Below are 27,010 nucleotides of genomic sequence, written 5' to 3'. Positions count from 1 at the left end.
GAGCTGCCTGCGCTCTTCTTTCTCAAGGAGGTTTGAGGAATGTGGAGAAGGAATGACTTTGCTTATTCTCATTGCCTATTCAGAGATGCTTGAGAACATCTCTTTACAGTGTTGTTTGTAAATCTCCCTTGCCAAGAAGTTTCTTGATCCTGATAGTGGTGTTGATCAGCTGCAAGATGTCATCAGCACCTCCAGCAATAAGGGGCCGATGTGTGATGGAAAGAATATGAGAAGAGCAGAGATAAAATAGCTGAGAAACAAAATGTTCCTTCATTGCTGTCTTTGATCTCTTAACTCCCAGCTGTGAGAGATCCTGGATGCTGATGGCAGCAATTGACTAATTTTCTGCAGCTTCTGTTGCATGTACAAAACAGAGGAAGACGTTGTCTTCACTGAGGGGAGTACAAAGTCTTGCTGTAATGTCTTCTGTTGCAGGCTGACCGTGGGGGAAAATAGGGAGTGAGTACAGGCAGACTCAAGACTGAAGTAAAACGTGCAGTTTTATTTCTCTTTTCTATCTGCCTCTTATTTTGTGCTGCAGTTCCCACCACATTTGCCATCCTTTTTGTACACTAAACCCCAAGTAGAACTCCCACCCAGTCTTGCTGTCTCTGCCATCTCCTTGATGTCAAAGGAACAAACAGAATGGGCAGGCACCATGGAGAAAGCTGTTGCAGTAGGGCTAGTATCGACTTGAAAACTTGGTTCACTTCTCAGCACTGAAGCACAGTAGCTGCAGGAAGGGGAGAGGAGAGCTTTGCAATGTCCGCTGAACTGTCCAGCAATAGTTCATTCCTGACCTGAGACTGAGTCTGTGAAGGTAAATTTGCCACGAGAATCACCAAAGAACTGATGTTACCTGGGTTTGTGCCTCTCTGCTGCTGGCTAGATTCAGGCAGATAGCCCAGAGATGAAGGTATTTCAAGGTCACTGCTGATTTCCCATGCTGTTCATCCTGTCTTGAAAGATATGAAAAGACATGTCTGTGGTTGAGGTGGCTCTGTAATAAAAGGTTATAATCCCATGTATATGGGTCGGCAGAGATGTTTGAATCTGAAGAACTAATTCACTTCTTTATGGAGAAACCATTTTTTCAGGCCTTGTCATCTATAAAGGGAATCACATCTGTTGAGAGAAACCCCTATAAAACTTGAAATATTGAAAAATCTGAGCCAGGGTGGATGCATATTGAATTCCTTTTCATTGTTATCATCCAGATTCATATTCCACATCTCTTTTACTCCAGAAAAATGCATGGATAGGAGACAGGTTGAGCCTTGGAAGAGCCTTGTGTGGGATCTCACTTACTGTTCTTTCTTCAAGTAAATCTATGCTGAGGAAATGCAGAGAATGCATAGACAGAGTGCCTATTTTATGAAAAAAGCTAGTGTCGTGAAGAAGGTCTTGGGATCACTATACATAAGCCAGGCTGGAGATACAAGTGGTAATGCAGAGCTGGCACAGGTCAAACTGGAGCTGCTGTTCATACTGTAGTGTGCTATAGACTGCTTCACACCCATTGGAAAGGGAGGCAGGGAGGCCAGCGGTTACTTGACCTCCCTGAGTACGCAGCCACTGGCTCCACTGCTTGGCAGAGAGTCAGCTCTTGTCTCCTCTGTCTGCCACTGCCAGGCTGCACCCCCAAAGCACCCTCTTTATTGCAAAGAAAAGTGCAAACATGAAATTTGTGTGTCTGTGTTGCCCTTGTTGTTGTTCCTGGATGAGGTCCATGCTGCTGTTTGTCTGCAACTGTGTCCCTCTGGGAGGTGCAGTTGCGCTCCAACAGTGCGTTCAGAAAATGGACCAAAGGGAAGAGCAGTGGATTCTTCAGTCTCTGCTTCCTTTGCCATGTGGGGCTGTAGGAGGTGGATGATCTCTTTATATACCTACCATTTGCATGTCCATGAGTTTTTTAACTCAGCTGAGGTGAGACTTTGGTATACATGTACATAAAACACCCAGCCAAGTGGCACACAAAAATGGAAAGCAGAGGGATGCAGTAGAAAAACAGAAATCATATTACATGTTTTCTACTCTTTGAAATAGTTAATGTCATTATGCTTTTCATGGAACACACAAAGCAGCAATAGCGTCTGGCTTTCTGCCTCTGATCTCTGCAAAGCTTCAGCTACTCTGCCCACTCTCAGAGCATTTGTTATTTGCTTTGTTTCTTTGAGATGGCCATTAAGGAAAGATTTAGAGAAGGAAACAGCATCTATCCTATTGATTACTTCAGGAAGAGTGTTAGGGAGAAAGTGTAAAGGGCGTTTGTGTAAGACAATGCCGAGGAGATAAACAAGGCCGGTGACTAATGGAGAAAGCAAGGAATACAGAGAAAGGCTATCTGAGACATGTAGGAAATGGTAGAGTTTACCCTTTGAAGTTTTTCCAAAAGTGTCCTTTTAAATTTCTCTTCCTACTGCTGATGGAGTCCCTGAAGGATCCAGCCCGTGGTGCGGCATCTCCGCTCTGTCTCATTGCCTTTCCTGGATACTCTTTGTGCTCCTGGGAGCCCCTCTTTCTTATCACATGCCTCAACCAAAGCTCTGCACTGTATTCTTGGCAGGACATTATGCTGTGCTGTGCTATACCAACTCTTGTGCTTGCCCGTATTCCCTTAATGGGATTCAGCAACTTCTGCCTCCTCCACCATCTCTGGCTCAGACATTCCAGCATTGTCTTTGGTGCTGCTGTATTAAATCTGTAAGGTCTGTTTTCCGCCCTCTCAGCTCTGTGTTTGGTGCTCTGCGCTTGTACTGTTTGAGGTTGAACTATCCCTACTCCTCAATTTTGCAGCTTGTTTCTTCTCTGAGTGTAGTGGTTGTTTTCCTGTAGCTGAGTGTAGTACCCCCAGGGCATTTGGAATAGCAGTACATTCTTCTGGGCGGAAGATGGGTTATGAGCTGCACCACGCTCTTAGGTTGTTCTTGTGTTCTATAATCTATATGTCTTGAAAAGAGCCAAAAGAAAAAAATGATTGTTCTTGAGACCTGTGTCACAGGTGTATGTTTATTGGTCCTTCAGAAGAGACTGAGGGGCGTACTGCCTACAACACTCTAGTTTCTAAGCTTGGGGTGAGCACTGCAGAGTTAGGGTGGCAGGGACAGCTTTGGAGCAGCAGCTGGCACTCTTCGGAAAGGCTTGGCTGTGCTTGCTGATTTGAAGTAATGGGTTTCTCATAACGAACTGGGCTGTACGTGAATCGTTTTGGTTTTTTCCCAGATGAAAAAAAAACAGCTGTGCAAGCATTCTGCATTTGATAAAAGCAAGCACAGCGCACATCAAAATTAAAAACCAAGATAAGGGGGGGGAGGGGGAGAGGGCAAGTAAAGTATCAGGTCCTTTCCCCTGAAGAGAGGCTGTTGGTTTGTGTTCAGTCCCCTGTGCTGCCTGGTGCTGGCAGCCAGGGTGAGGCACTCACCAAGGCGATGGGAGGCTCTTTGCCTTGCGGTATAAAGGGGCTGATTCTGCTGACTGCTGGCAGAGCCTTGCACGTCACTCACTTGCTAGCTGTGTACCACCGGGCAGCAGATAATCTCAAGTGCTGAATGAATAAATCCACTCCTTGTCAGCTCCCATCAGTGTCCCTTGCATGAAGCCCCGATGCTTCTTAAAGAAGCATACGCTGCGGGTAAGTCTAATGGCTGAATGTAGTCGGTAGCCTATGGCAGAGTGCTGAGAAATGCTGCAGGTGTTAACTGCTGAGTTAAACCATGAAGATCTCGGGAGGGATTTTCTGTGATTAGATAACCACCGGGCTCCAGACCCTGTTACTTCAGGGCCTGGTGATTAACAGGCCAGGCCACGTGGCCTTGCCTGTTGTGGAGGTACAGTGAAGCCAGCAGAAGGGACATGGTGAGGATTCTCACCGTGACACTTCAGCTGGTTTCATACTCTCAGACGTCATGCCAAATTTTGAAATTCACTGCAGCTCCTGCAATGCAATTTTGAAGAGACTATGGAAAAGTACTTCTTTCAATAAAGACAAGTGGAAACTGACATTCTATTATAGCAGCCGTTTGTGGAAAATGAGTTCCCTAGCAAAGATTCATGGTATAAAAGTTTGCACATGCAAATCTGAACATCAAATATGCAACTCACTTGTTTCTAACACATACCTATTTTCATTTTCATTTATGGGGAAATAACTTTGAGAAACACACATGCAAACAAAAATTGTAATAGAATGAGCCCATAATAGAGCTTTCAATAAAATGAAGAATTGCTCAGCTTTCCAGCAATTTTATCTGTTTGTTGTATTTTGTACAGCTTTGTTTAGCTGCCTGATTCTATGTATATCTAAATCTAGTTTCCCCTCCGCATTTATCCACTTTTTATAGAATCTTCTCGTAATTACCAGTACTTAGCAGAAAACCTGAATTCATGTTAAAGCATTTAATTAGTCAAAATTGTGTAATAGAAGATTTCTTCCAGATACCACTTAATGATCATTAGAAGGTCTGATTCAAAGCCCACTTAAGTCAATTGATGTCTTTTGTTGACTTCAATACACTTTGAATCTGGCTCACTATATTCAGAAATTTGAAGCTAATGGCTAAAATAGCAGCAGGAAATGCTCTCTTGTAGGTAGCCAACTTTTGTGGTTCTCCATTTGCTTCTGTAATGGCCTGCTGAAGAAGTTTGGGATAAATGTAATAAAGGCTACTTTCACTAAGTGAGATATCAATTAAATTCAGAGCTGCAGAGGAAGATATTGTAATGTTTCATCATTTAAAAACTGTTCTTTTCCACTTCTAGCCTGTTTATGTTTCCATTGAAAGTAATGATACAAGTAATCCAACGTGATATTGCTTACATTCTTGTAATGATTTAAGTTAGTTTGGGAGAATGATATCCCCACAGCAGTGACCCCACAGGACATGCTAGGTTTGCAGTTACTTGTATAAAACTATTTCTGTTTCAATGCTGTTCTCTCAAGAATAGTCTTCTTTTTTTTTTTTTTTTTTTTTTTATTCTGCTATCATGGAAAAGCATGAAAACTTTGCTCATCACCAAAGCAAGTCATTTTTTATAATTTTTAACTTCCAGACCCACATATGCTTCATGGTAGCAAAAGTAGGAAGATTCTAAGGTCTGTTCACAGAATGTGAACTGGTAGGGCAAAAATGCAGACTTTCCAGAGAACTGGAAGAGATTGCTTTCTTACTATCTGGTACTTTTGGTTTTGCCCATTAGGAAAAATTCACAACAAATGTACAGTCTGCAGGACTTTCTTGCTCCTCACCAGCCAGGACACCTTTTTGAACGTGGATACAAGAAGAAAGGAACCTTTCTTCATCACTGAGACATATGTGATGAAGATGACGCATGTGGCTCCCTCCATCTGCTCTCCTTGCTTTGTAGGTGAATTTGCACCCCGCTTGTCTGTGATTTGGAAGGCAAGGGAGCAGAGCACTTGTCAGCAGTGGAAACTGTGCTGATGAGATGGGTTTAAACAAGGCAGATTCCTCTGGGAGAGAAGGAGGGTGAAGTAGAGGCGGCAGAGAAGAAGTGGAGCTTTGCAGTATTCCTCTAAGGGTCACGTTGCCCTCATGTTGCTCTTCGTCATTAGTTGAATCACTGGAGCATCCTGTCAAATCAGCCTCCTGCATAGATTTTTAAAGCCTCTAATTGGCACCTGCACAGTTACAAGTTAGCAGTGTGTCTGCGTTTGCCCTGCACAGACTTTCACTGCTTTTCCTTTTAGCTCCAAGGCATTAGTGTGCTGCACAGTCAATAACCTGCTCTGGTATGAGGCAGCTCAGACTATTGCTGGGATCCCATCGCATGCCCTGGTGTCTGTGTGATGCAGAGGGCTCCACTTTTTTTCCTTTTTTTTTTTAAACTACTGTGCAGATGTTTCTCCATGTATGCTGTTTATCACAGACTCTGAGCCTCCCCAGACAGGCTATTCTGAGTTTGGCCTGCTTTCTGATAATTGCTTCTGCGTTAAAGCAAACACCCCTGCAGGGTTTCTATGCTCTCCTGTCCTTGCCAGTTCTGAGCTGGACAGCACTGTGCAGCCTGAAAGCACAGGAGTGCACAAAAACAGGCATGGCAATAGCTGCCAGAGCTTTAGGGAAGAAGGCAAAGCTGCCTGCTTTATAAGGCCTCTTCTATTTTGTAAAAAGGTAATACCTCTCCTTTGGTGCCATCAGTAAAGTTGCTGGTGAGATCTGCAGTCCGTATCCAGCACAGTTCCTGGCTTCTCTGTGAGAAAAGGAACCAAAAGAGCCACCCAAAGACAAAAGCTGCAGTTGTTGCCTTGAGAAGGTGGTCCACTGCAGGTTTTTGGGAACCCTCATATTTCGTTGGAAGAGAGAAGAGATGGGGCACTGCTGTCAGATTTTTGAGGAAGGTCAGTTTGGCTGTTCAGAGACCTGGGAGTCTCTTGTTGTTGAAGCAGTACAGCCACCCGTGTTTTGTCAATGTCCTGGGCATAGATTGATCTAGTTAACGTGCTTTGTGTGGTGTTATGACGTGAAATACCGATAGCAAAAACCATGACAGTCAGTGGGCCCAGACAGTGAGAAGTACAGTCACTTTTCCTTCATAAAGCTCCTTCTCACTGAAGGCTTGTACAGGTCCCACTTGGAAGGGTAGGTTGGTTTGATCTCTGGTTTACAGATAGAAAATAAGTAGTAGGCTGGAAAGCTGGCTGAGGAAGTGCAGCACATAGCTGAATACATTGCAGGGCAGTGCTGCCAAGCACTGCCAAGCTGGATGTTTTCTGCATACCTGAGCTTGAAGTCAAGACCTTTGAAACTGTATTTCCTCTGGGGACTTTTGTTTCCAGGAAGGTAAAAATATGTGTAGGACCTTGTACGCTCTTACACTTACAGAGCTGGAAGTAGAGGAACTTGGGTTTTTTCCTTTTAATAGCTTTGTAGACTAAGTATGTATGTAATAAGTAGATATTTGCTTTCTTGTCTGATCTTCTCTTACTGAACACAGGCCATGCAGTGCTGTAACTGGATCCCCCTCTCTGAGCAGTACTCGTAAATCACTGCCTCATCTCTCGCTTTAGAACAGTAGCCAAGCAGGACCCTGCTGGGATGCTGCTATCCATCATTTACTTGATCTGAATGTTCATTGCCAAAGCACCCACCAAGAGGTTTTTCGGAAGTGAATCTCCAATGCAGTCATTCAGCACGTGTACAGGGAGTTTCATTGTACAGTGGCAGGAAACTCACAGGATGGAGGATGGATTTGAATGACCACAGTCATAGCTAGTGCAGTGGTCATGTTCCCCTGGACTTATCCGGTGTTGCTCACCCAAAGAGAACTGTGCTGTGGGAGCTTCAGCTTCTGAGCAGTTATGGTGCACGATGCTGATGTCTGAATCTGATTACTATTGGAGAGCTGTGAGAGGAAGCACTTTTTCTGTTTTGTTTTTCCTCATCCTTGAAGCAAGTCCAACTTCAGCAAGCTCTCTGCAAATGTGTATCTGTCACTGTATCCCATAGGGTAAAAGAGTAACAAGTTTTTTTGAAGAGGAGGTAAAAATTGCATAGGCTAGCTCTCCTGCCATTTTTTTTTCAGTGGAGTAGCTGTTCAGTTGAGGTCTACTCAGGTTGTTTCCTGTTTGTATGAGTGGCTTTCATCTGAGTGCTGGTCATGAGCCAGTTATGCCTACAGAGCTGTCAACATCAGGTGCTGTGTATCTCTGAATTCATACTATTTCTGAAAATGCTGTGTGCTTGTATGTTTACATGCTGATGCATGTACACAAATCCAGGAGTTTTATGATACACTCCTGATACACTTTTCCTCATTTCTTTGTAGTAGCTGTTTCCAGAGATCACAAATGTGGAGATGGGTCTCTCTTTTGAGTCTGCGGATCTCTTTGAAGGGATAAGACTGACACATGAAAAAGCACACTTTTCTCCATCCATACATAAGAAAAGCCAAGTGTGATGCTTTTGTGTGGTAGTATTGAGGAAGAGAGATCTGTGGTGATAGCCAGTGTGCTGGGAGATCCTCCTCCTCTTTTTATTGCTGGAAAACTAGTACTTTCTAATTTCCTGCTGAGCATCTTACTAGCACTCAAAGAAAGTTGTCTGTGTTCTGGTTTAGTAGAGGATGATATCTCAGGAAATTAAATGACATCAAGAACTAAGGCTATACTGAAACAAGTTTCTAATTATTTGTCTGAGCCCTGCTGAGGAAATGTTCAAGGATGCTTTTGTAGTTTGCTCATGTTTGGATTGTTAGGATAGCAACTTCAAGACAATCATTTATTTGAAGAACTGAAAAAAAAAAGCCCTATGTAGTTGTTCTTGTTTTTGTCTTTAGGGCATTGTCTTGGCTTTTTGGATTCCTGGAAATTTCTGTGTTGCTTAGACTGCATGCTGTTGCAGAGTTTATTTCAGTTATCTACAGTCTCCGCAGTGCTATGTTAACTCCCTTCAAGTTAGCCTAGGTCAAATCAGAGCAGTCACAGTGTGGCTTTGAGCAGCACTGAGCAATTTTGCTAGCAGCTGAGGAGCTGCTCTGACTTCATCTCTAATGAATACCCTTAGTAATTTCAAGTTAAAACCACACTGCAGTCATGATAGGAATTTTGGGTAAGAACAAGACTTGTGCTAATTACAGAGACTTAGTCACAACTTATTAACTCAGTGTTGAAGACACGCTCTTAGAAGTAGCTGCGCTTGGGCAGATTGGGAATTGAGAGAAAACAAGGTCTTACGCTTAAGGATCTGAACACCAAAGCTCCAGTAATTGGGTTTAATTTCTTATAGTACCTTGTACTTCTTATGTCACCTCTTTTATTTCTTTCTGTGCCTCAGTTCTGCAGCTCCAAAATAACAATGCTCTTCTGCCCTTCTTTTCTCCTACATATGATGCCAGTTCTTCAGGATGGGAATTTTCTCATATCAGTGGAGCATGCAGTGCGTAATGCAATGTGGCCACTCGTGCATATGAGAGGTCAGAGAGCCCTCAGTGCCATGTCGGAGCTTCTGCACTTTGAGAGCATGTCAGGGCTTTGGGTAGTGAGGCAGCTGTAGCTTCAAATGCTCCTAGAGCTCCTGACACTGACTAATAGATTTGGGACTCTTCTTTCAACTTCAAAATGTTGCCAGTTTTGCACTCCACTGCAGGGAGTGCTAAAACCACATAATTTTTTAAAAAATACTTTATTTAGTGCTAAATATTGCTGTAAGTTGAAGATTCCTATGCATATGAAGAGGAGTGGGAAATAGGTAGGTGGGAAGAGAATGTGTTATGATATATGATGCATTCCAATATCTAGCTTCTAATCTTCTGTATTTCTGTTTGTTGTTTGTTTTTTTTTCCAGGTGGAGCGGGAAATAGCCATCCTGAAGTTGATAGAGCATCCCCATGTTTTAAAGCTGCATGACGTTTACGAAAATAAAAAATATTTGTAGGTATTACTGGCTTTTGCCAGAGAAGGGGGAAGGGAAGGAGGAAGGATGGGAGGGAGAGGAGGGGTTTTGGACCTTGCTGGCATTTCCAAGAGCGAAGCATGGTGTATTTTCACTCTTATCTGGTGTCCATATCTGATACTTAAATGAGGAAGAAACAGTCTTAATTTACTGGCTTTTCTCCTTTTCTTCTCTGTACTTTGCTTATATGCTGTTTCTTTTTCTACTAAAAATGGAGGAGAGAGAACAATGTTTTCTATCAAACAGCAAGAGGGGATAAAGATTTGTACCTGTACTATAGGGAAACATTTGCAATCAAAACTATGACAGACTGTTAAGTGAATAATTTGGATATCTTCGCTTGCCTAATAGTTTTCACTGGATCTCTTGATGCTTGCCAGCAATATTTTAAATATACTATTAACAACAATTTTTGTTTTTAAAGGCTACCGAAATGTCCTCATGGTTTTGCAGTGACAGTTAACTAGCAAAGCCTTCTTTTTTCAGATCATTTCAGTGCCAGGCAGGGGTGCTGTCCACAGACAGAGTCATTTTAGCTTGACAGGGCACTAGATATGTTGAATCTGTTGTCAAACAAACAGGCCATATTAATCTTGGCACAACAGGGAAAAAATCAATGCTCTCCAAATGGAAAAGGGCAAACCAGTAGGAAACTCAATGTTATTTTCATCTTTTTAGCAGGTTATTGCAAGTAGAAGAGAGTGTTTAAAAGAATCAAACAATTTTTAAAAACCAGCATCCTTCAGTGACCTCTCCACAATGTCACAATGCAAGAAGGGAATAACTGTTTACCCAAAGAAAGCATTTTGAATGACAGTAACAATCCCTTGTGGACTTTTCAGCCAGCCTTCTTACTGGACCACTGAATTCCTTTTCTAGGAAGTGAGGCTTCTGTGCCAAAAGGTTTGTTTAGTGGAGCAGTCAGTAATTTGTTTTGGATTCCCCATCCTCCTGTGGGGCAGAGCCTGCCATTGGCAGTGAAGTGGGGTTGCCAGAATGCACTCGTGCAGGCACGTGGTGTAGGCTGGCTCAGATGCTCTCTGAGCTGCATACTGAGTGCTCTGTTCTCAGTGGCAAAAATGGTCATGACTCCATTAAGCCTGGTTTTCCCCAGCTGAAAACAGAGGCCCAGATCTGAAGCAGTCTGCTCAGTGTGCAGGACACAGCTGGTACACATGAGGCTTTACAGGCAGGATGTTCTCCTTTAGTCCTGAAAAGGAAGGATTGGTACCATTTGTAAGAGTACGTACCACTTTGTTCTGGTTTAAGAGACGCTAACATCAGGCCATCGGCTTTCTTTTAAGTAAGAGAGAAGGTATATTCTTGTTTACTTCAATGTTCCATAATTTGGATGTACATGCACACAAACACATGGACACTAGCATAAACCCAGCTTGCAGCTTATGTTTTCCAGGTAGATGTGGTATACTTAGTGAAAACAAGGTAGGAATACATGAGGGACAACAACTTGAGGTGAAGAGATGGATTATAAAGGTACTGAAGCTTTCTACTTACTCTGAACACCTGCAAAGGCAATAGCTGAGCTAAGTAATCCTTCAGCCCTCCCAAAAGGCTTGGGGCATATTTTGCTCCAAGCCAACGAATATCTAGTGCTCAGAACAGTGGGAATAGTCTTACAGGAAGACTTCCCAAAAATGACTGTATTTCTTGGTAGATATGCTATCGTCCTGATAAAACTCACCTTGTAAAGGGAAGCATCCCATATCTTTAACCTGTATCTGGAGTTCCTGGCTTCTAGATATGTAGGGCCCCAAAGCAGGCTTTGTCAGTCACACAAAGTCATCTTTGTGCCATACCTCCTGGTTCTGTAAGACTGAGCTGTCTGCCTCTACCCACAAAAGCACCGAATCCCTCTGCTGAAAGACACTGATTCTGTGAAACTGCCAGTGACTCCTAATTGTAATTCATTTTTTATTAGTCACTATTTTAAAGAAAGGGCATAATGCAGCGCTGCTGCCAAGCCTCCCTGTTTAAAATTAGAAACAGCCATAGCCTTGGATAAATCTGAGAAGTGGAAAAGAGTGCCTGTGTTAGGCTGAGATGTGTGTGGGATGAGAAGTGAGGATGCATGAACATTCCCAAATAAGGCACAGTGACCTCTGGTTCTCAGCAGCGCCAAAGGAGGGATCGCTCTCTGATTGTGGCAGCGCCTTTCCATCATGCCTGCCGTTGCAACAGTAACGATAGTGGCATCGTTTCAGAGAAGCTTGTGAATTATGGGTGATATTTCAGATGCCAAAGACTAATCACGATGCATCACCGAGGAGTGTTTCCTCGATAAATGTTAATTTCACAAATCATGTTTGACTCTTGGTTTATGATTTAATTTGTGAAAAGGGGCTTTAGTTGAGCAGATTCCTAATGCATCCATGAATCAAATTCTTTTTCCATAGTTTGTTTAACACTATAAATGAGTTTTAAAAAATAATAACAAAGCTTCGTTAGCATGTCTGTATTAACCTAGTAGTATTTTTCCATTTGTTTTTCGTTGTTTTTTTTTGTTGTTTGTTTGTTTGTTTTTTTTTTTTTTTTAATCAAGATGGTTGGGGAGATGGAGATGGTAATGAGCCCTAAGACTTTGAACTCTGTAATCTGCATTTTGATTTGTCATACCTAACCATAAGGCTATGGACTAGAGTTCTACGTACACAGGGGAAAATGGCACTCCACAGCAGCTCTCTGTATGTGTACCAATACACCATCCCAGATATACATTATGTTGACTAAAATAGCATTATTGCACGTGGTTGGACTATCCTTATATTTGTTGTGAGATCACTCTGACAGTCTTCAAGCAAGATTGGGTCCCCACAGTAGCAGATAATTTAAAAATAGCTATAGGCAATCAGTACCTCCCTCTCTCCCAACAGATTATGTTAACAGCCTGGAAGTATGGTCAGGGGGATCACCCTTTTAAAGATAGAGGGTGAGGTAAAGCAGCCTGGTATCGGGTTAGCCCAGAGTTCTTTAAGAAATTATTTTGCTGATTCCTAATGGGGAATGATCAAATGAGCAGCCAGAATTTGAGTGTGCACCAGTAATTATGACTAATCAAACTGAGATGGTCATATAGAAATGTGAACAAACTAAGGGAATAAGCAAAGTGACAACAAAATTGAGGTTTAGACATATTCATTAATGTGTGTTGTAGTGGAAACATCATACGGTTTCTGCATTGCACATAAACCACATGAAGTTGGGTGATAGTCCTCTTTCTTACTGTGCTATGTATATAGAAAAGGTCTATCCTGAATTAGCCCAAATGGTGTTATGTTTAGTGGAGAGAAAAGGAGTTCATACAATATTAACAGAACTACCAAGGTGAATGAGCCAGAGGTTCTTGCTAACATGCAAAGACCTATCCTTCATGAGTGGCTCAGGTTTTTTCTAGGAAGCAATCCTATGTTTTATTTTTAGATCTCTGATACGTACATTTACTGTATCTTATACAGTAAACCCAACTTTTCTTTTGGTCTTAAAAAAGAAATTATCCTGCTGTTGAAGGAGCTGTTGGCATGGCAGTGTAAGTGCCATCATGCAGTCCAGAGGAGAAAGACCTTCCCTTTCTAAAGCAGATGTGTCAAAGTATTATAGTGAACTCTGGAGAAGTACTGTCAGGACTGGCATTATCTGTTTGATCTCATTTCATTATCTGTTTAGTTTAAATTACAGGAGTTTTGGCAGAGAGCGGGAATAAGACAGAATAATGATGCACCGCTCTGTGCTCTTTTCTTTTTTGTACTTGCATTTCTCAATTCCCTTTCTATCAATATGGCAGTATATATACCTGTACATTTCTATTTACAGGTACATACAGGTGTTTATATATCCATTTATTTATGTCCATGCATTTGTATATCTTTACACTTTTTTAACTTTCTGGGAGCGTTTATTTTAATCTCTCTGGTGTCCAACTTATTCAGCATTTTAAGCAGAGAGAGTGCTTTGAGAGTCGACATCAGAATATTGGCATCGTCTCCTGTACTCTGAAATGCACTGTGCATTCATCAGCTCTTTTTCCAAGCACAACAGTTCCCCTTCATCATTCAGCAGCACAGTGCTAGCTCTGGGCCGGTGCCCAAGCCTCATTGCAATGTACACAACATGCCACCTCCTGATTTCAGAGGTGAAGGTGCTTCCCAGCGAGCCAGATAACAAAATTAAAATGTCCTCCTCCCTGTGCACAGCTCACATTCCTGGCTTAGACAAGACTGACTGCCAGCAGGAGTCAAAGACTAACAGCTCTGGTGGTGTCTGCAGAGGCATTCGTGCTGCTGGTCCTTTTCTGCAGGGTTTTCCTGCAATTCTGTTCCTTTTTTCTTGAAAATTAATTGTGAGGATGCGAGAAACAGAAGAAAAAGGTTCTGCTTCTTCTTTTGTTATCAGCAGCACAGAACTTTGGCATTCAACCCACCCATGGGGCGAACTGAAAAAGGCAGAATGAAGGCTCAGGACATTGGGGTGGTTCCAAGAGCTCAGCACTGAAAATCAATTTCTCAGTAGGCACACTTGGTAATCTGGGTGTGGGGCATTGGATGCTGTGGTTACAGGGAAGGAAAACAAAACATGATTGGAAGACAAAATGGAGTTTAATCTAGGCTGTAATGATAAATAAGAGAAATATTCATAACCAGCTACTTTGGTCTCTTTTCTGCTGCTGAAGTGTTTTAATCCTGTCTCAAACTCCAAGCACACGCGGCTGAGGGCACAGCAGGCAGTGTTAGGAGCAGAGCCAGCTTGTGTGGGGCTGTGCATCGCAGTGGGCCTGGCGATGAAGAGGGGCCAAGGGGAGCAGATATGGGGGGGGTGCTTCAGCCTGCAGAGCGATGCCAGCTGGACACGGAGCTGGGCCTGCACAGCAATAGGATTGGTGGTTAATGCTACAGCGTGCACAGCGTGGCCTTAGCAAGATCTGCATGAAAACCTGACTGTGTTTTCTCCTCGTTGCCTGACAGTGTGTGTTTGTGTAGCTCGGGAGGAAACAGGCCCAGAGTGCTGCAGTTCTGTGACGTGAGTGAAGGTGGAAAGGAGATGCAACTCCACATCCATACTGAGTTGCCAAAATTCTCTGTCAGGCCTCAGCAGGTAACTTTGTGTGTATCTGAGCTTTGGGCATTAAAAGAAAGGCCATTTAGCTCTCAGAAGTAAAACCCTGGAGTGTATGGCCGCTGGCAGACCTGCAGCAGTGAGGTGGTGAGTGCTGCCTCAGCTCCGCCCAGGCTGTGAGGAACAGCTCTCTGGCAGCTCTCTGCCATCTCCTGTGCCCCACCAGGAGATGCTGCAATGCTTTGGCACATGTGGCTACACACCACCACAGCAGTGCTCAGACACCTTTCATCCCCCAGAAATACCATGCAACAAACAACAGCTTTAACTCTTCCTGCCTCTCTTCTCTGCTTCAGAGAGCCTCAATCTCTTCATGTCCAAACTTAATTATCAGTCAGATAGAATCTCCACTCAAACAAGCAGATTGTAGTTAAACTTGCTTTTTTGGAAAAAAAAAAAATAATCTATTTTATGCACGTTTTCTTACAGATGAGGAAAAAATACAAGTAAAAATAAAGAGTTCCTGGCCCAGTTCCAAATTAGGGTTTAAAAATTCATGCCCGCCATAAGAATTTATATAACTTCTGAATAATTTATAGGCTGCGCCAATAACAAGGGACTTAATATCTGATAGAGATTATTTAATCAATAGACAACAGTGCAGTGAAAAAGCTGTCAAAGAATTACAACATGTCAGTCAGAGCTGGGCAGCTTTTAACTCTTTCCCTGCTCTACATATGTTGTTACGTATCTACACACCCGTGAGGACGTTTTGCAGAGTGGTTGGATGGGAGAGGAGTTGCCAGGGCTTGTTTTTTTTAATTTTTCTTAAGACTTTTCTTTGGCAGTTTCTTTCTGGACAGATCACTTGCTGATTCACCACAGCTTTGAAATGTGATGAGTTTTCTAGCTCTTTGCAGAAAGCTGTAGGTATTTTCTCATGAATCATCTCCAGGGGATTTTGGGCTATGGTGAGGTGATTCAGACTTCATCGGGTTGGGTGATGATGCCTAGCGTATGTCATCTGTAGTGCAGCCCCTTTGGTTTGTGTTTGATTTTGGGACTGGATTTTGTGAAATAGCTGAAGAGGATTTTACATGTATGAACACCAATATATATGAGGACAGACAAAAACTAAAGATGTATCTATTTTTATAAGGGAGATTCCTAGCTGACTTATGTCACTAGCCTCAGTAATTGCTTAGATATCTGTATCAACTCCAAATTGTCTTAATCCATGCCTCATTCCCTGGTCTATGTATTATTTTCATCATTTTCATATAATAATCAACTATAACATGATATGAAAAGAGTAGTTGAGCATCTCGTCAGATGTGGTTATTTCATGAAGTTTCTTACCCATAGGCACTATATCACAAAACAGTAAACTCTTGAGCAAAAATGAACCAGCAGGGATTCTGCTGATTTTCATTATCTTAGTGTGTATCTTGTCTTGTATAACTGCATTTGGGTTGTGCATCTTGCTGCAGTGCACGTCTGACATCAAGCATCTTAAAAACTAGCCAGTGTTACATAAATACCCAGAGTAACTTTTGGCTTAGTAAAAGCCCTAGAACATTAACCAGTGGTGTCTAAATTCAGAAGACATATGTACTTTTAACTGAGGTTGTGCATTATATGTGTTAATATAGTACCATTTAATAAAAAATAATTATTAACTGCTTCCCTAACAGGCAGCTAGTACATGCACTTCTAAACCAGCAACCATCTATTGCATCAAAATAAGGTGTCTGAATTGACTACCTTTCCTACAGCACAAGACTTTCATTTTTGGCATTTACAGCACTTACCTGAAATACCTCGTGTTTCCATATGAGCTTTCACTGAAAGAGCTCAATCCATTTAACGCTTTTATAGTAATAAATGTTTGTGTTGCCCCAGAGGTTCTAATTTGTCTAGCTGTGAATGTGTCATAAATTTTCTTCACATCTAATGCTAAGAAAACAGGATCTGCATTCCCACACAGGGATGCATAGTGATGGGCTGCTGTGGGCTATCCCATCTGGCAGGAATTTTAGTATTTCACACCATTCTTGCTACTGGTTAACAGCTAGCTTCCACAAATCATAACTAGGTTGTTTGTTGTTACTATTCTGCCACAGATATCTGGTAATGCATGGTCATGGTGTATTCTGTGCCAGATAGTCTTTCTCTGACATTGTTTCATCAAGTTTTGCTCAGAGCCAGCCTGTTTATTTGTTGAAGTCCTGCTTTAGAGATAGCATTTTGCTTCAGCAGGAGGTCTATGAGCTAGTCCTCAAAGCTCCCCAGAGCACGGGGAAGACACCCTTAAATAAAACACAGAGAGCTCACCAGATGGGAAAGAGGAATTGTCACCAAAATTACTTCTGTGGCTGTTTTAAGTGATGTCTTCGTTCGTAGTGTGATAGCAGGATAGCAACAAAAACAGTCTGACCATGAAAAAGACCTTACCGTGCTGGGAATAGACAGCAAGGGGACAAAAAGAGTCTCTGCACCAGTCAGCTTGTAATCGCAAACACAAAACAGCTGCTGGAAGCCTTATGATGGGGAAGCCCAAGCTGTTGTCAAGCATCATGGCAAAGAGCTGTCTTCAGGAAAGGGCTGAAGACATAGTTCTGTGGTTAATGACAACAATGTCCTTCCGAGTGTAGAGAGTGCTGTAAAAGCACAGAATTGTTTGCCTGGAAAAGTAACAGATGGATGGTGGATCTGACTGTGGAAGTTGGTCAGAGGCAAAGGTCAACCTCAAAAAACTGAGGGAGAGAACCTAGACTGATTACAGGGAGAGGGCAGGAGGGAACTTAGAAGTGAAGGCAGCTAGCTTGGGTTAGATAGAGTATAAAAAAGGAGATAGTGAAGGCATGGAAGGAGTGGTCAAAATGGAAAGCTAAGTACGTGGTAATGCAGTGATTATCTGACGCCTATTTTGAATTGCTAACAGTGAGGCAAGAATATATCGAGATAAAAGAGATGATGATAAATTAGTAGAGATACAACTTGTCTAGCTAACATTGACAAGAATTTTTAGCCATTAATGATCTCAAATTGTGCCAGAGGAAGTTTAGGTTGAATATTAGGAAGAATTTCTTCCTGGAGAGGGTGGTCAAGCATTGAGATGGCCTTTCCATGGAAATGGTGGCATTCCCAAACCTGGAGGTACTTTAGAGAGGTGTGGACAAGGCACTAAGGAACAAGTTTCACTAAGGGTTTAGTGATGGGACTTGATATGTCAGATTGATGATTGGACTTGATGATTGGACTTGATGTTCTTTTGTCTGACTGCCCTTCTGCTGCCATCTGTTGCATGGCAACAAAAAGTAACAAAATATTGGCAGGAAGGTTTAACTTGTAACATCATACCACCAACATTTGCCTCTGATGTTGTGGGCCGACATCATAAAATAGAAGGTATTACTTTCTCATCAATTCTTGTTTGAATCTGCAATAGGAAAATCATTATCTTAGATCTCTAATAAAGAAAACTTCTATGAGATATTAATATAACCAAGTTGCAGGAACTTGAAGAAGGCCTGAGTCAAAATTAGCACCCACACTGTAAGCCTGAATCATAATCAAATAAGCAGTGTTTCCTCTAGGGATAAAGGAAGAAGTGGGACAGAGTGATGAGGCAGAAATCTGTTTTAGCCTTGTTGTGTCTGAGCTGGTACTAGGACAACAGAAGACATTAGAGATAAAAATCAACATCTTAGTTTATTAAGGCAAAAAAAGGAGAAAATTGTACTGATTTTTTTAGCTGAAAGCCAAAATGTTGCAACTTTTTTTGTGTGTTTTAGAACAAAAGCCACAGTTTTTGATCTTTTAACTACTGGTAATGGCATCACAAATCCTCACAGCCCTGACAGGTTGGTAGCATAGTTGGATATAACAAAAATATGATGGATAGTGTTTGTTGTGTTGAATTACTTTTAAATTTGTTGTTGATCATCAAGTATTTACTGACAGTTCCCAGGGAAAAATGGACCATCTGCTGTGTTTATAGGAGTCCTACTGACACACTGGATTTGGAAAAGACTAAAATGACTTGAAAGACCGTGTGTCAGGTGCATGAATGATGTGTCACTGATGGGCTGTGTGCTGTCATATCTCGTCATCTGCAGCATACAGGCAATTTGGGGTAATGAGGAGGAGAGGTGTAGTGCTTTTTTGTTAAGCTTCCACCCCAAGCTACTGAACAAGCTGTAGCCAACCATGGGGAGTCTGCTGGTTCCTAATATAGTCACAATCCGAGGGGAACGAGGGTGATTTAAGGCCGCTTTCTGCATGTTCATCTTGGCTTACTCCATCTCTTTCACATACAGAAATCATCCCTCCTTTCCTATACTGTTTAGTTTCTGTTATTATTTGTTTATTGTTTGGGTAAAAGAGTAAATAAAGTGAAACAGAGAAACAAAGGAGTGTAGGCTCATTGCAGTAAAACAAGAAGCAAGGAAGGAGTCAAGGTTATTCCTTTTCTAAGCTACATGTATGTTTCTCATATGATATGTACTAGATCATTTGGGCTTGGGAACGTGCTAGATTTTACTGGGAAGGTGGCGATGCTGGGAGATGGATGGAAAAAATGACAAAGGGAATAGTCAATGTTGCTGCACCCAATCTTTCTGCCCCTCTCCAACAGATGAAATAATTCTTGCAGTAAGCACTGAGCTCCTTTGTCTTGAAAGTCTGAAGTCTTGTCTCCTTGAAGCTTTGAATCTTCATCATAGATTTTTTTAATGTCTTGACTTGTACTAGGAGAGTGGAGGAATATCATACAAGACTCGGACCTTGTCTTTATGAAAGCAAGCTGTGACCTGAGAAAACTTTTACAAGCTCTTAATGAATCTATCTTACAAAGAAAATCCTTAATCAGTAATTTATTTTTTAACACCATGTGCACTTGGCTTCATATCAAGTAGCAGAAGGCCTTTGGTTTCTTGCTTTTCCAATGTCCTAGCAAGCAGAGAACTTGGTGGGGACAGTATGATGCAGGAGGGGCAAGAGCCCACAGGGACTGAGCCCAGCTCTGATATTCGGTGGCTTTGTAACCCTGGGCAAGTCGCTTTCCTTAGGAGATTACTAATCTCAAGCTTGTCCCATGTGTAATGCAAGGATTAGCAAAGCTGATGTGTGGCCAGTGCATCCAAGAGGTGAGAGCTGTGTGATCTTACCTTGTGTCTTTTGTCCTGCTATGCTCCTCTCAGTATTATCCAGCAGGAGGGGTGTGTGCCACCAGCCTTAACTTTCATTGAGCCTTCTTTGCAATGGCTGCCACGGAGCAAGGTTTTCTTTTTACATTTTTACAGTAGGACGACCAGTGCCATCAGTCTTACATAGGCATAATGTTCTTTCTTTCATTAGCTTTTTATGTTTGAAAAACACTTCTTGAAAGCCTTTCAGAATGTGTATGTTCTTTTATGGTGAGTATGTTACGCATGTAAAGATACAGATACAGATCTATATACATAGCATTTAGTGGGGATTGTGTATCTCTGTGGTGGTAGAACTGGCACAACACTTGAAAGTGCTTAAACTCCTTTCTTTGGCCTATTTGGAAATCACGTGTACTGCTCCTGTGCCATGTAATGTGCCAGTGCCACATTGGCTTGCACAGAGATGGAGGCAGGTGCAGAATGATGCCCTTGTTTAATCGAAAATCTCCTAGTTAGGGGCTATCCTAAAAAAAAACCCATCATAGTGTAGGGAATAGGGTTGACGGGTGACCAGCTGCAAATTTGAGCTCAGAAGTGCTACATGCAGCATAACCACATGGTGCTTGTGGAACCATCCCTGCAGCATTTATTTCTTGCACTTGACCACTGGGGAATGTGTTTGTCGTCCTTCTCACTCCTGTCACGTTAGGGCTTTGTCAGATCAGAATACATCGTTGCTGTGCTTCTCTATGTCCCTTGACTTGTCAGAGGCACAAATCTTTTTCAGACGCTCTCCCCTGTTCACTTCCATTATTATATCTGGTGCTTCTGGGTGGCAAGCAGAAATGAATAACCTTGTAAATGCTCCCTGTCTTTCAATTTGTTTTATTTTCCGTACAACATGTCAGTGCATTTTTGTTGAGTGTTTTTAATAAGATGATGCTGATGAAAATAAATTGCTTTGCAGTTCCTGCTGTGGGTGACAGAAATGCTGGGTCTGTAATTTTCCAAAACTGTGCATTTGAAACAAGTGTAGAGGCTTTTCTGTATGCCTGTAACCACAACCATCCTCATGAAATCCCTTGCAGGAAAAAAAAAAAAGCTATCAGTTTGAATTTTGGGGGCAAGATGCACTGCTGTATCCAGCTTCTGCTGGGCACAGTTAGAGAAGGAGATGTGAAGGAGAATTTTAGGACTGATTCCCTGGCACATTTGGGTCTGCTGCACGGGATATTTAGCCAAATCTGTCTCTAGTGTGAGAGGGAGAATGAGTTATGTAGCAAACATTGTTGGAGTGTCTGTTAGCCAGGATTTGGGAAGTCAGGGCTGGAACTGGAAAATGTAAATGCCACAGTGCCCACGGCTTCTGCACATCAGCTTTCTTCGGACTGTTTCAGTGGCTTGCTGGAAAAGAGTAAGGCAGATAAATGGTTATCTCCCTGTTATCTGTCTGGTGAGTACCCATCTCCTCCAGGAGTGTAGGTAACCTAGCTGTTTCAAAGGTGTTTTTTGAGTCAAGATTCTTCTTGTTGCTCGCTTAAATGAAAAATTGTCAATATTGCCATATTTTCGTAACTTGTTTTTTATTTGGTTAAAAATGCAGAAACTATAGATACAATTCCCTAAAGTTTAGAAATTCATCTTGTTGTCTGCCTTTTTATGCTCTCATCCTACTTAGATAGCTATCAAGACAATGTTAATGTCTGTCCCTTGCTGCATTCTCTGCTGCATTTCTGGAAGGGAGGCACTTTCTGTTTTTGCTGGCTAGGATACAACACGTGGCTGATGCACAGTAGCTGCAGATGAAACAAGAGCTCAGGTCCCACTTCTGCAACTTGAAGGCTAATGCTGTTATTATTAAACCACTTTACTATTTTTACTACTTTATTTTCCATACACTCCATCAACTATTCCATCCGTTGGCGAACTTTGAAAACAGGAATTATCAAGCTCCCAATTTTATAAAACTTTTCTCCTCTTTCCGTTTCAGAGATTTTCCCTGAGATTACATTCCTCAAAGTACAGAAAAGGAAGTACCCAGGATTAATGTTTTTCACTGTCCTCTCAAATTTGAAAAGTTGGATTAATACTGGTAGAAAAGCAGGCTGACTGTAAAGTGAAGGTTCAGTTGATGGTGTTGTGCTACTTCCTTAAGGAAATTATTAGGCTCTGTTAGGCAGCATTTACAGAGATTTGTGCTTAGTTTTCTTCTATTTTGCTATCTTTCATCACATCCACTTACAGCAACAAGATGGTCCATCCATGGCAGGTCCTTTCCTTCCAGAAGATTTCACTTTTCTCTCTTTGATTGCCAGGAGTGCTGTATGAGGGCTGGGCTCTCCTCCCTCACTCTTAGGTTCCCACTGTGCCGCATTTATTCGCTCAGTGTCATATTCTTCACATGTGAGCTGGGGGAACAGCTGCTCCAGCAAATCACTGCTGTTGAGCAGCAAGAGCTGAAGCCTTTGTTTAGGCTGCACACATGTAGTTCTTTTGATCTTTTCTCATAATTTAAACTATTCACCTTTTTCTGAACTCCCTTTAGTTTGTTGACATCTGTCTGGGTCCTGAGTGTCTAAGGCAGAGCAGTACATGAGGACAGTTTTGCCAAAGCTATTTTATAAAGGAACTGTCAGCTTGGTTAAAAGACATGAGCCTTCCACAGTAGCTCTAAGAGCTGCCGTGAAAGCTTATACCCAATTCTTCTCTTCTTCCCCTTCTTGTCCTTTGGAGGCATTTCTGGCTTTTAGATTCTCACTCACTGGACTGTTGAACACTGAATGCAATAAGTCAGTGAAATACTGACTTGTTTCAAGTCATTGGCTTGTATGAAATTTGCAGAAGAACCCTATTAAAAAATTTAATTATTTTTTCTTTTAAAATTCTGATTCTCTTCATTTGTTTCCAGAAGTGTTCTGCTTGACCAAATGTAAAAATGTTTGTACATAGCTGTGTGTGAGAGGCTGGTATGATAATGTACTTACAAATGCTGACTTTGTTGGTGTTTTTTTTTCTAGGTACTTGGTGCTAGAACACGTGTCAGGTGGGGAGCTCTTCGACTATCTTGTAAAAAAGGGAAGATTGACACCAAAAGAAGCCAGGAAGTTCTTCCGACAAATCATCTCTGCTTTAGACTTCTGCCATAGTCATTCAATATGGTGAGCACAGTCATTTCCAACAGGAATTACCTGTTACATAAACGCACATACTACAAGCATCTTACTTCCTGACACTGTTAAATAACCAATGTTGTAAAGCTGGAAAGGCATTGTGTAAAGTGCTGGCATATTTTTAAATTCTTGGCTGTCAGTGAGAATGCATACCAGTCACAAACAGACTTTTCATGGAGAACATTATCTTTGGAAGAGAATTCATTCATAGGGTATGGTTTAATCAGGAAAACCAAAACCACCATGGAAAAGCTTTTTAATTTCCATCATTCTTTGGGGCACTTTCTAATAACTCAGAATTACAAACACTATTTCAGAATGAGTCCCTAAAGAAACTTGGGACAGATACCAATGCAGCCAAGTCATTTTATGGCTTCCTTCAGTTTTTGGAAACCTGCTGGCTTTTGGCAACTTTGCCCAAGTCCCTTCTGGGCATTTGAGTCATTGTTGCCTTTAATTTCCTTTCCAGTAGGGAAGAATTTGCTTGATGTGTCTGGAATTTATATTTACAAACTCCATCAGATGATTTTACCATAAAGCGTGGTTTAACCTGCTCGTTTGGGTGATGTTTTAAATTGGACCAATTTCCACTTAATCTTCAGCAAGTTTAGCTAATGTAAATTTTACTGAAATCAGTTGTTATGATGAGTCTGAGCACACGGTTTCTGTACAGCTGCTGACCTGCTTATTTCTCAGGAATGCAGCTCCTTGCAGTAAGATTGGCTGGGGGAGACATTTACGTTGTGTCTGTGCGGTTACTTCTTTGAAGCCACAGATCTCCCCTCTGCAGGAGGCTGCGGGCTGCTGTTAGATATTGCAGTAGCTGGGTTTGCATAATCACCCTGTGGATTCTCAATAACAATACAGCGACTTCTGTAACCCCAGTTTTGTGCTGAGAACTCACATACCAAATATCTGCAGCATAAATGGCATCTATGTGTGCTGGGCAGTGTAAACACTGCTGGGTTGAATACATAGATGGCTCTGTTCACTGCGTGGCTTCACGCTTAGGAATCTGATCCAAGAAGCCTCAAATAATGTTTAAGTACAACTGAAAAGAAATTATGTATTCTTTCGAATGAATATTCCAGAGAAATATGATTCACAACTGGGACAGAAGTTTCTATGAAAACATTCACATCAGTCCTTTGGGCTTTTGTTGGATGCCTTGTGACATGTCTGAGTAATAAACTCAGCGAGGCTCGTGGTGAGGCTGTCAACATGACAGACAAGCATTTCTGCAGGTTTAAGGATATGTGGAATTTCCAAGGCAGAGTGCACGTCTCTCTTGAGGAATCCATTTTCCTCTGTTAAACATATTGGATTGTAGGCAGTAGTCTTGTTTAGAAGTAAATCCCCTGTCTCCTTGCCAACTCCCACTCTACTAACATCTACTGCTGAATAAGCTAGCTAGTAAATCATAAGCTCTCCTTCCCTCCCGGTCACTCTGAGACTTGTGTGGCTGGTGTTATACTAGACTCTGTGTGAGATTCTGGGCAGTTATCATAAACCCTTTTTGAGAATCAGAGCATGCATAAATACATTTGTGTGCATCTGTGTGAATATAAAAGTTAATGTGCTTTCCTAAGCAATGAAGCCTGACCTTGTCCTGTCGTGGGCAGTGAAATGACAAATCATCTCATCAGCCAGGTTATCCAGTTATGACCACGTTGAAAAATGAAGGCTTCTGCTTTGGTTAATGACTAAATGTGTGTGCCTCTAACTCACTGGCAGAATGGATTGATAGCCTGGTGTCCCTAGACCCATATCATTGTCCGATCTTCTTCCAATACCTCCCAAAACACAGAGAAGCGTCTGTGGCTTGCTTTTACAGCAGTATGTAGCCACATTCAGCTTTCACTGTTCAAAATGTGTTGATGCATCGAGATTCATGGATCAAAAAATCAGAAGGGATTCCCCAGTGCTGCCATCAATAAAATGCTTCTGCTGCTATGCTATGGAGAAATCACCTGTGTCTGAGAAGGTATCTTCAAACGAGCAGCTCAGACAAGGAAGCAAAATAGGCTTGGAGCTTGGACATGCTTTCATGGCTTCATGTTGTTTTTATAAAAGTAGGAACTTTCCATTATTACATAGGTTGCTCTGAAAGTAATGCCTCTTATTTATTTCCATGGAACCTACAACAGTTACAAATAGCACAATAACACTACTTGATAGAGCAGACTTTCAGCTACAAAATGCTATTTTTCACCAAAATCACCATCATTAGCTATGTATTTTTGTCAGTAATAAGCAAGAGCCAGATACTAGCTCATAAAAATCTGCACCAGCAGAAGTGACCCACTGTTTCACAGCTGTTATTAATGGCACCATTGCTAGGAAAATGTTGCCCATGCAGTCCGGCTTTCACTGTCCTCACATCCACTGGTTGGTCTCCATAAATATTTAAGTGTCAATGAACGTCACTGGGTGCCATTTTTTTCTGCATAGTGGAATGCAGTGATTCATCTTCTCCTCATCTGCACTTCCACATCAGATGCCATTCTGTCACACCGCCCCTTTGCTGCCATCTGTTGCACGGCAACAACACGTAATGAAATTTGGGTGGAAGGTTCAACCTCTACTGCCATACCACCAACATCCACCCTTGATGTCGTGGGCCGACATAATAACATAGAGGCATTGCTTTCAGTGCAGTCCTCGTATTTTATTTAGTGGAAACTAAGAGCAAAGATTTGAGGTATCTCATCCTGAGGCTCAGTCACAGAGTTTGGTGGTGTGCTTACCTGTGGGGAAGAAGCTCTCAGATAATGTACTTCTCAGTTCTGTAAGGGCTTCCCTTGCTGTGCTAGGGACCCTTTTTTGAAAAGCAGTGCTGTGCAGAGGTGTTGTATGTGATCCTGCGAACAGCGTATCTGTGTTACTCTGGTGCTTTGCCTGAGCTAGCAAGCAGAATGGTGAGCTCAGTGATGCAGCAGCATTGCTCCTGCTTCCAGTTCTGTGCTAGTTCTGAGGGCTCTGTGTTGTGCTGCAGCACACAGATGTGCTCAGAAGTGATGCAAGAAATGGCAGAGTAACCTGGAGTCCCTTGGACATAAGACCTTGTTAGCTAGGACAGAGGTTTGGATGTAACTAACGATTTTTTCCTAAGCTACCAAAGAATGGGTGCCTTCTCTCTTACGTCAGTACCTTTAAGACGTCTGCGCTGGATGCTGCGAATCAGTAATCCTTTTGCGTATCTTGCATCCATAGTGTGGGAGAGCTCTCAGCTAATTCAGCACCACCTATAATTACTGTAAAACAATGTAGGAGCAAATACTGGGGTAGGTCGCAAATCCTTGCTTTCCTCAGGAAGAGGCTCTTATTTGCAGCAAGGGAATGCTGCAGCACGGGAGGAGGTGGGAGCCGGGCAGAGTGAGCTGGCGGGTGCCGCATTGGCTGGGGGTGACATCACCACCAAAAGCTGGGATTGGCCACGTCCTTATTTTGTGTGTTGGGTTTGTGCTTTGGTCAAGCTCATATTTGGTGTCTGTATCTCACAAGCTGACAAATAAAAATACGATTACAGAAAATGCCCCGTGGCAAACCTTATTACGGCTTCAGAGATAACAGATAATGCCAATTACTGCACAGGGCAGTGGTGACATTGAGAGGAAATTCCCTGCGGTAATGAGCAGCGAGATGATTATTTCATTTTATTTTTATTTTGGTTGGGTTTCATTTTGTGTTATGTTTTTTTGTGTGTTTTTTTTTTTTTCATAGCATGCACAGGAGGGGTTAAGGCAGTTTCTTTATGAATATTGATAAATGACAATTATGAGGTCCCTTTCTCCTTTTATTGCCTGGGGCTGTGCCTGCTTGAGTACGCACAAGGATCTTGCTGAAGTGTGTCTGTGTGTGTGCATAGGCATGGGGGTGTGTGACTTAGAGGGTTAAGGCAATGAATAAAGAGCTTTGTTTGGCTTCGCCTTGTGTTCTTGCCATCGGTGCAAGGGGGGAAATGGCTCCTTATAAAACAGAGCTTTGAGATTTCACAGCAGTGGTGCTAAAATCTCTCATATATTACTGCAGGCAGGAGCTGCAGAGCACTGCCAGTAGAGGAAGCACGCTTTTACGAAGAAATCTGGGGTGCCTTCAAGAACCAGAGAAAGCCAAAGAATGCCAGGTGCCATGAGTAACCTGTCCTGTTAGGTAGTACCACGTTCCTAGTGACTCCTGCTTTGACTTCCTTCTTTTATAAGGAGGATGC

The 27,010-nt window shown here is 42.2% G+C and overlaps 1 protein-coding gene across 2 annotated transcripts in view; it reads left to right on the top strand.

Annotated features, from left to right (window-relative positions):
• BRSK2 (BR serine/threonine kinase 2) overlaps nucleotides 1-27,010 on the top strand; it is a gene marked incomplete at both ends in the record, with an annotated part of 294,707 nt that overhangs the window by 183,686 nt on the left and 84,011 nt on the right. For both annotated transcript variants that reach the window (XM_079537669.1, XM_079537668.1), the window contains 2 exons: nucleotides 9,303-9,388; nucleotides 22,648-22,788. In XM_079537669.1, the coding sequence (XP_079393795.1) occupies nucleotides 9,303-9,388; nucleotides 22,648-22,788 (227 nt within the window). The remainder of the gene's footprint in view (nucleotides 1-9,302; nucleotides 9,389-22,647; nucleotides 22,789-27,010) is intronic.

Source organism: Tetrao urogallus (genome assembly GCF_951394365.1).
Source record: "Tetrao urogallus genome assembly, chromosome: 6".
Lineage (NCBI taxonomy): Eukaryota > Metazoa > Chordata > Aves > Galliformes > Phasianidae > Tetrao > Tetrao urogallus.
Note: the sequence above shows the minus strand (reverse complement) of the source record. Positions and strands in the feature narration are given on the sequence as shown.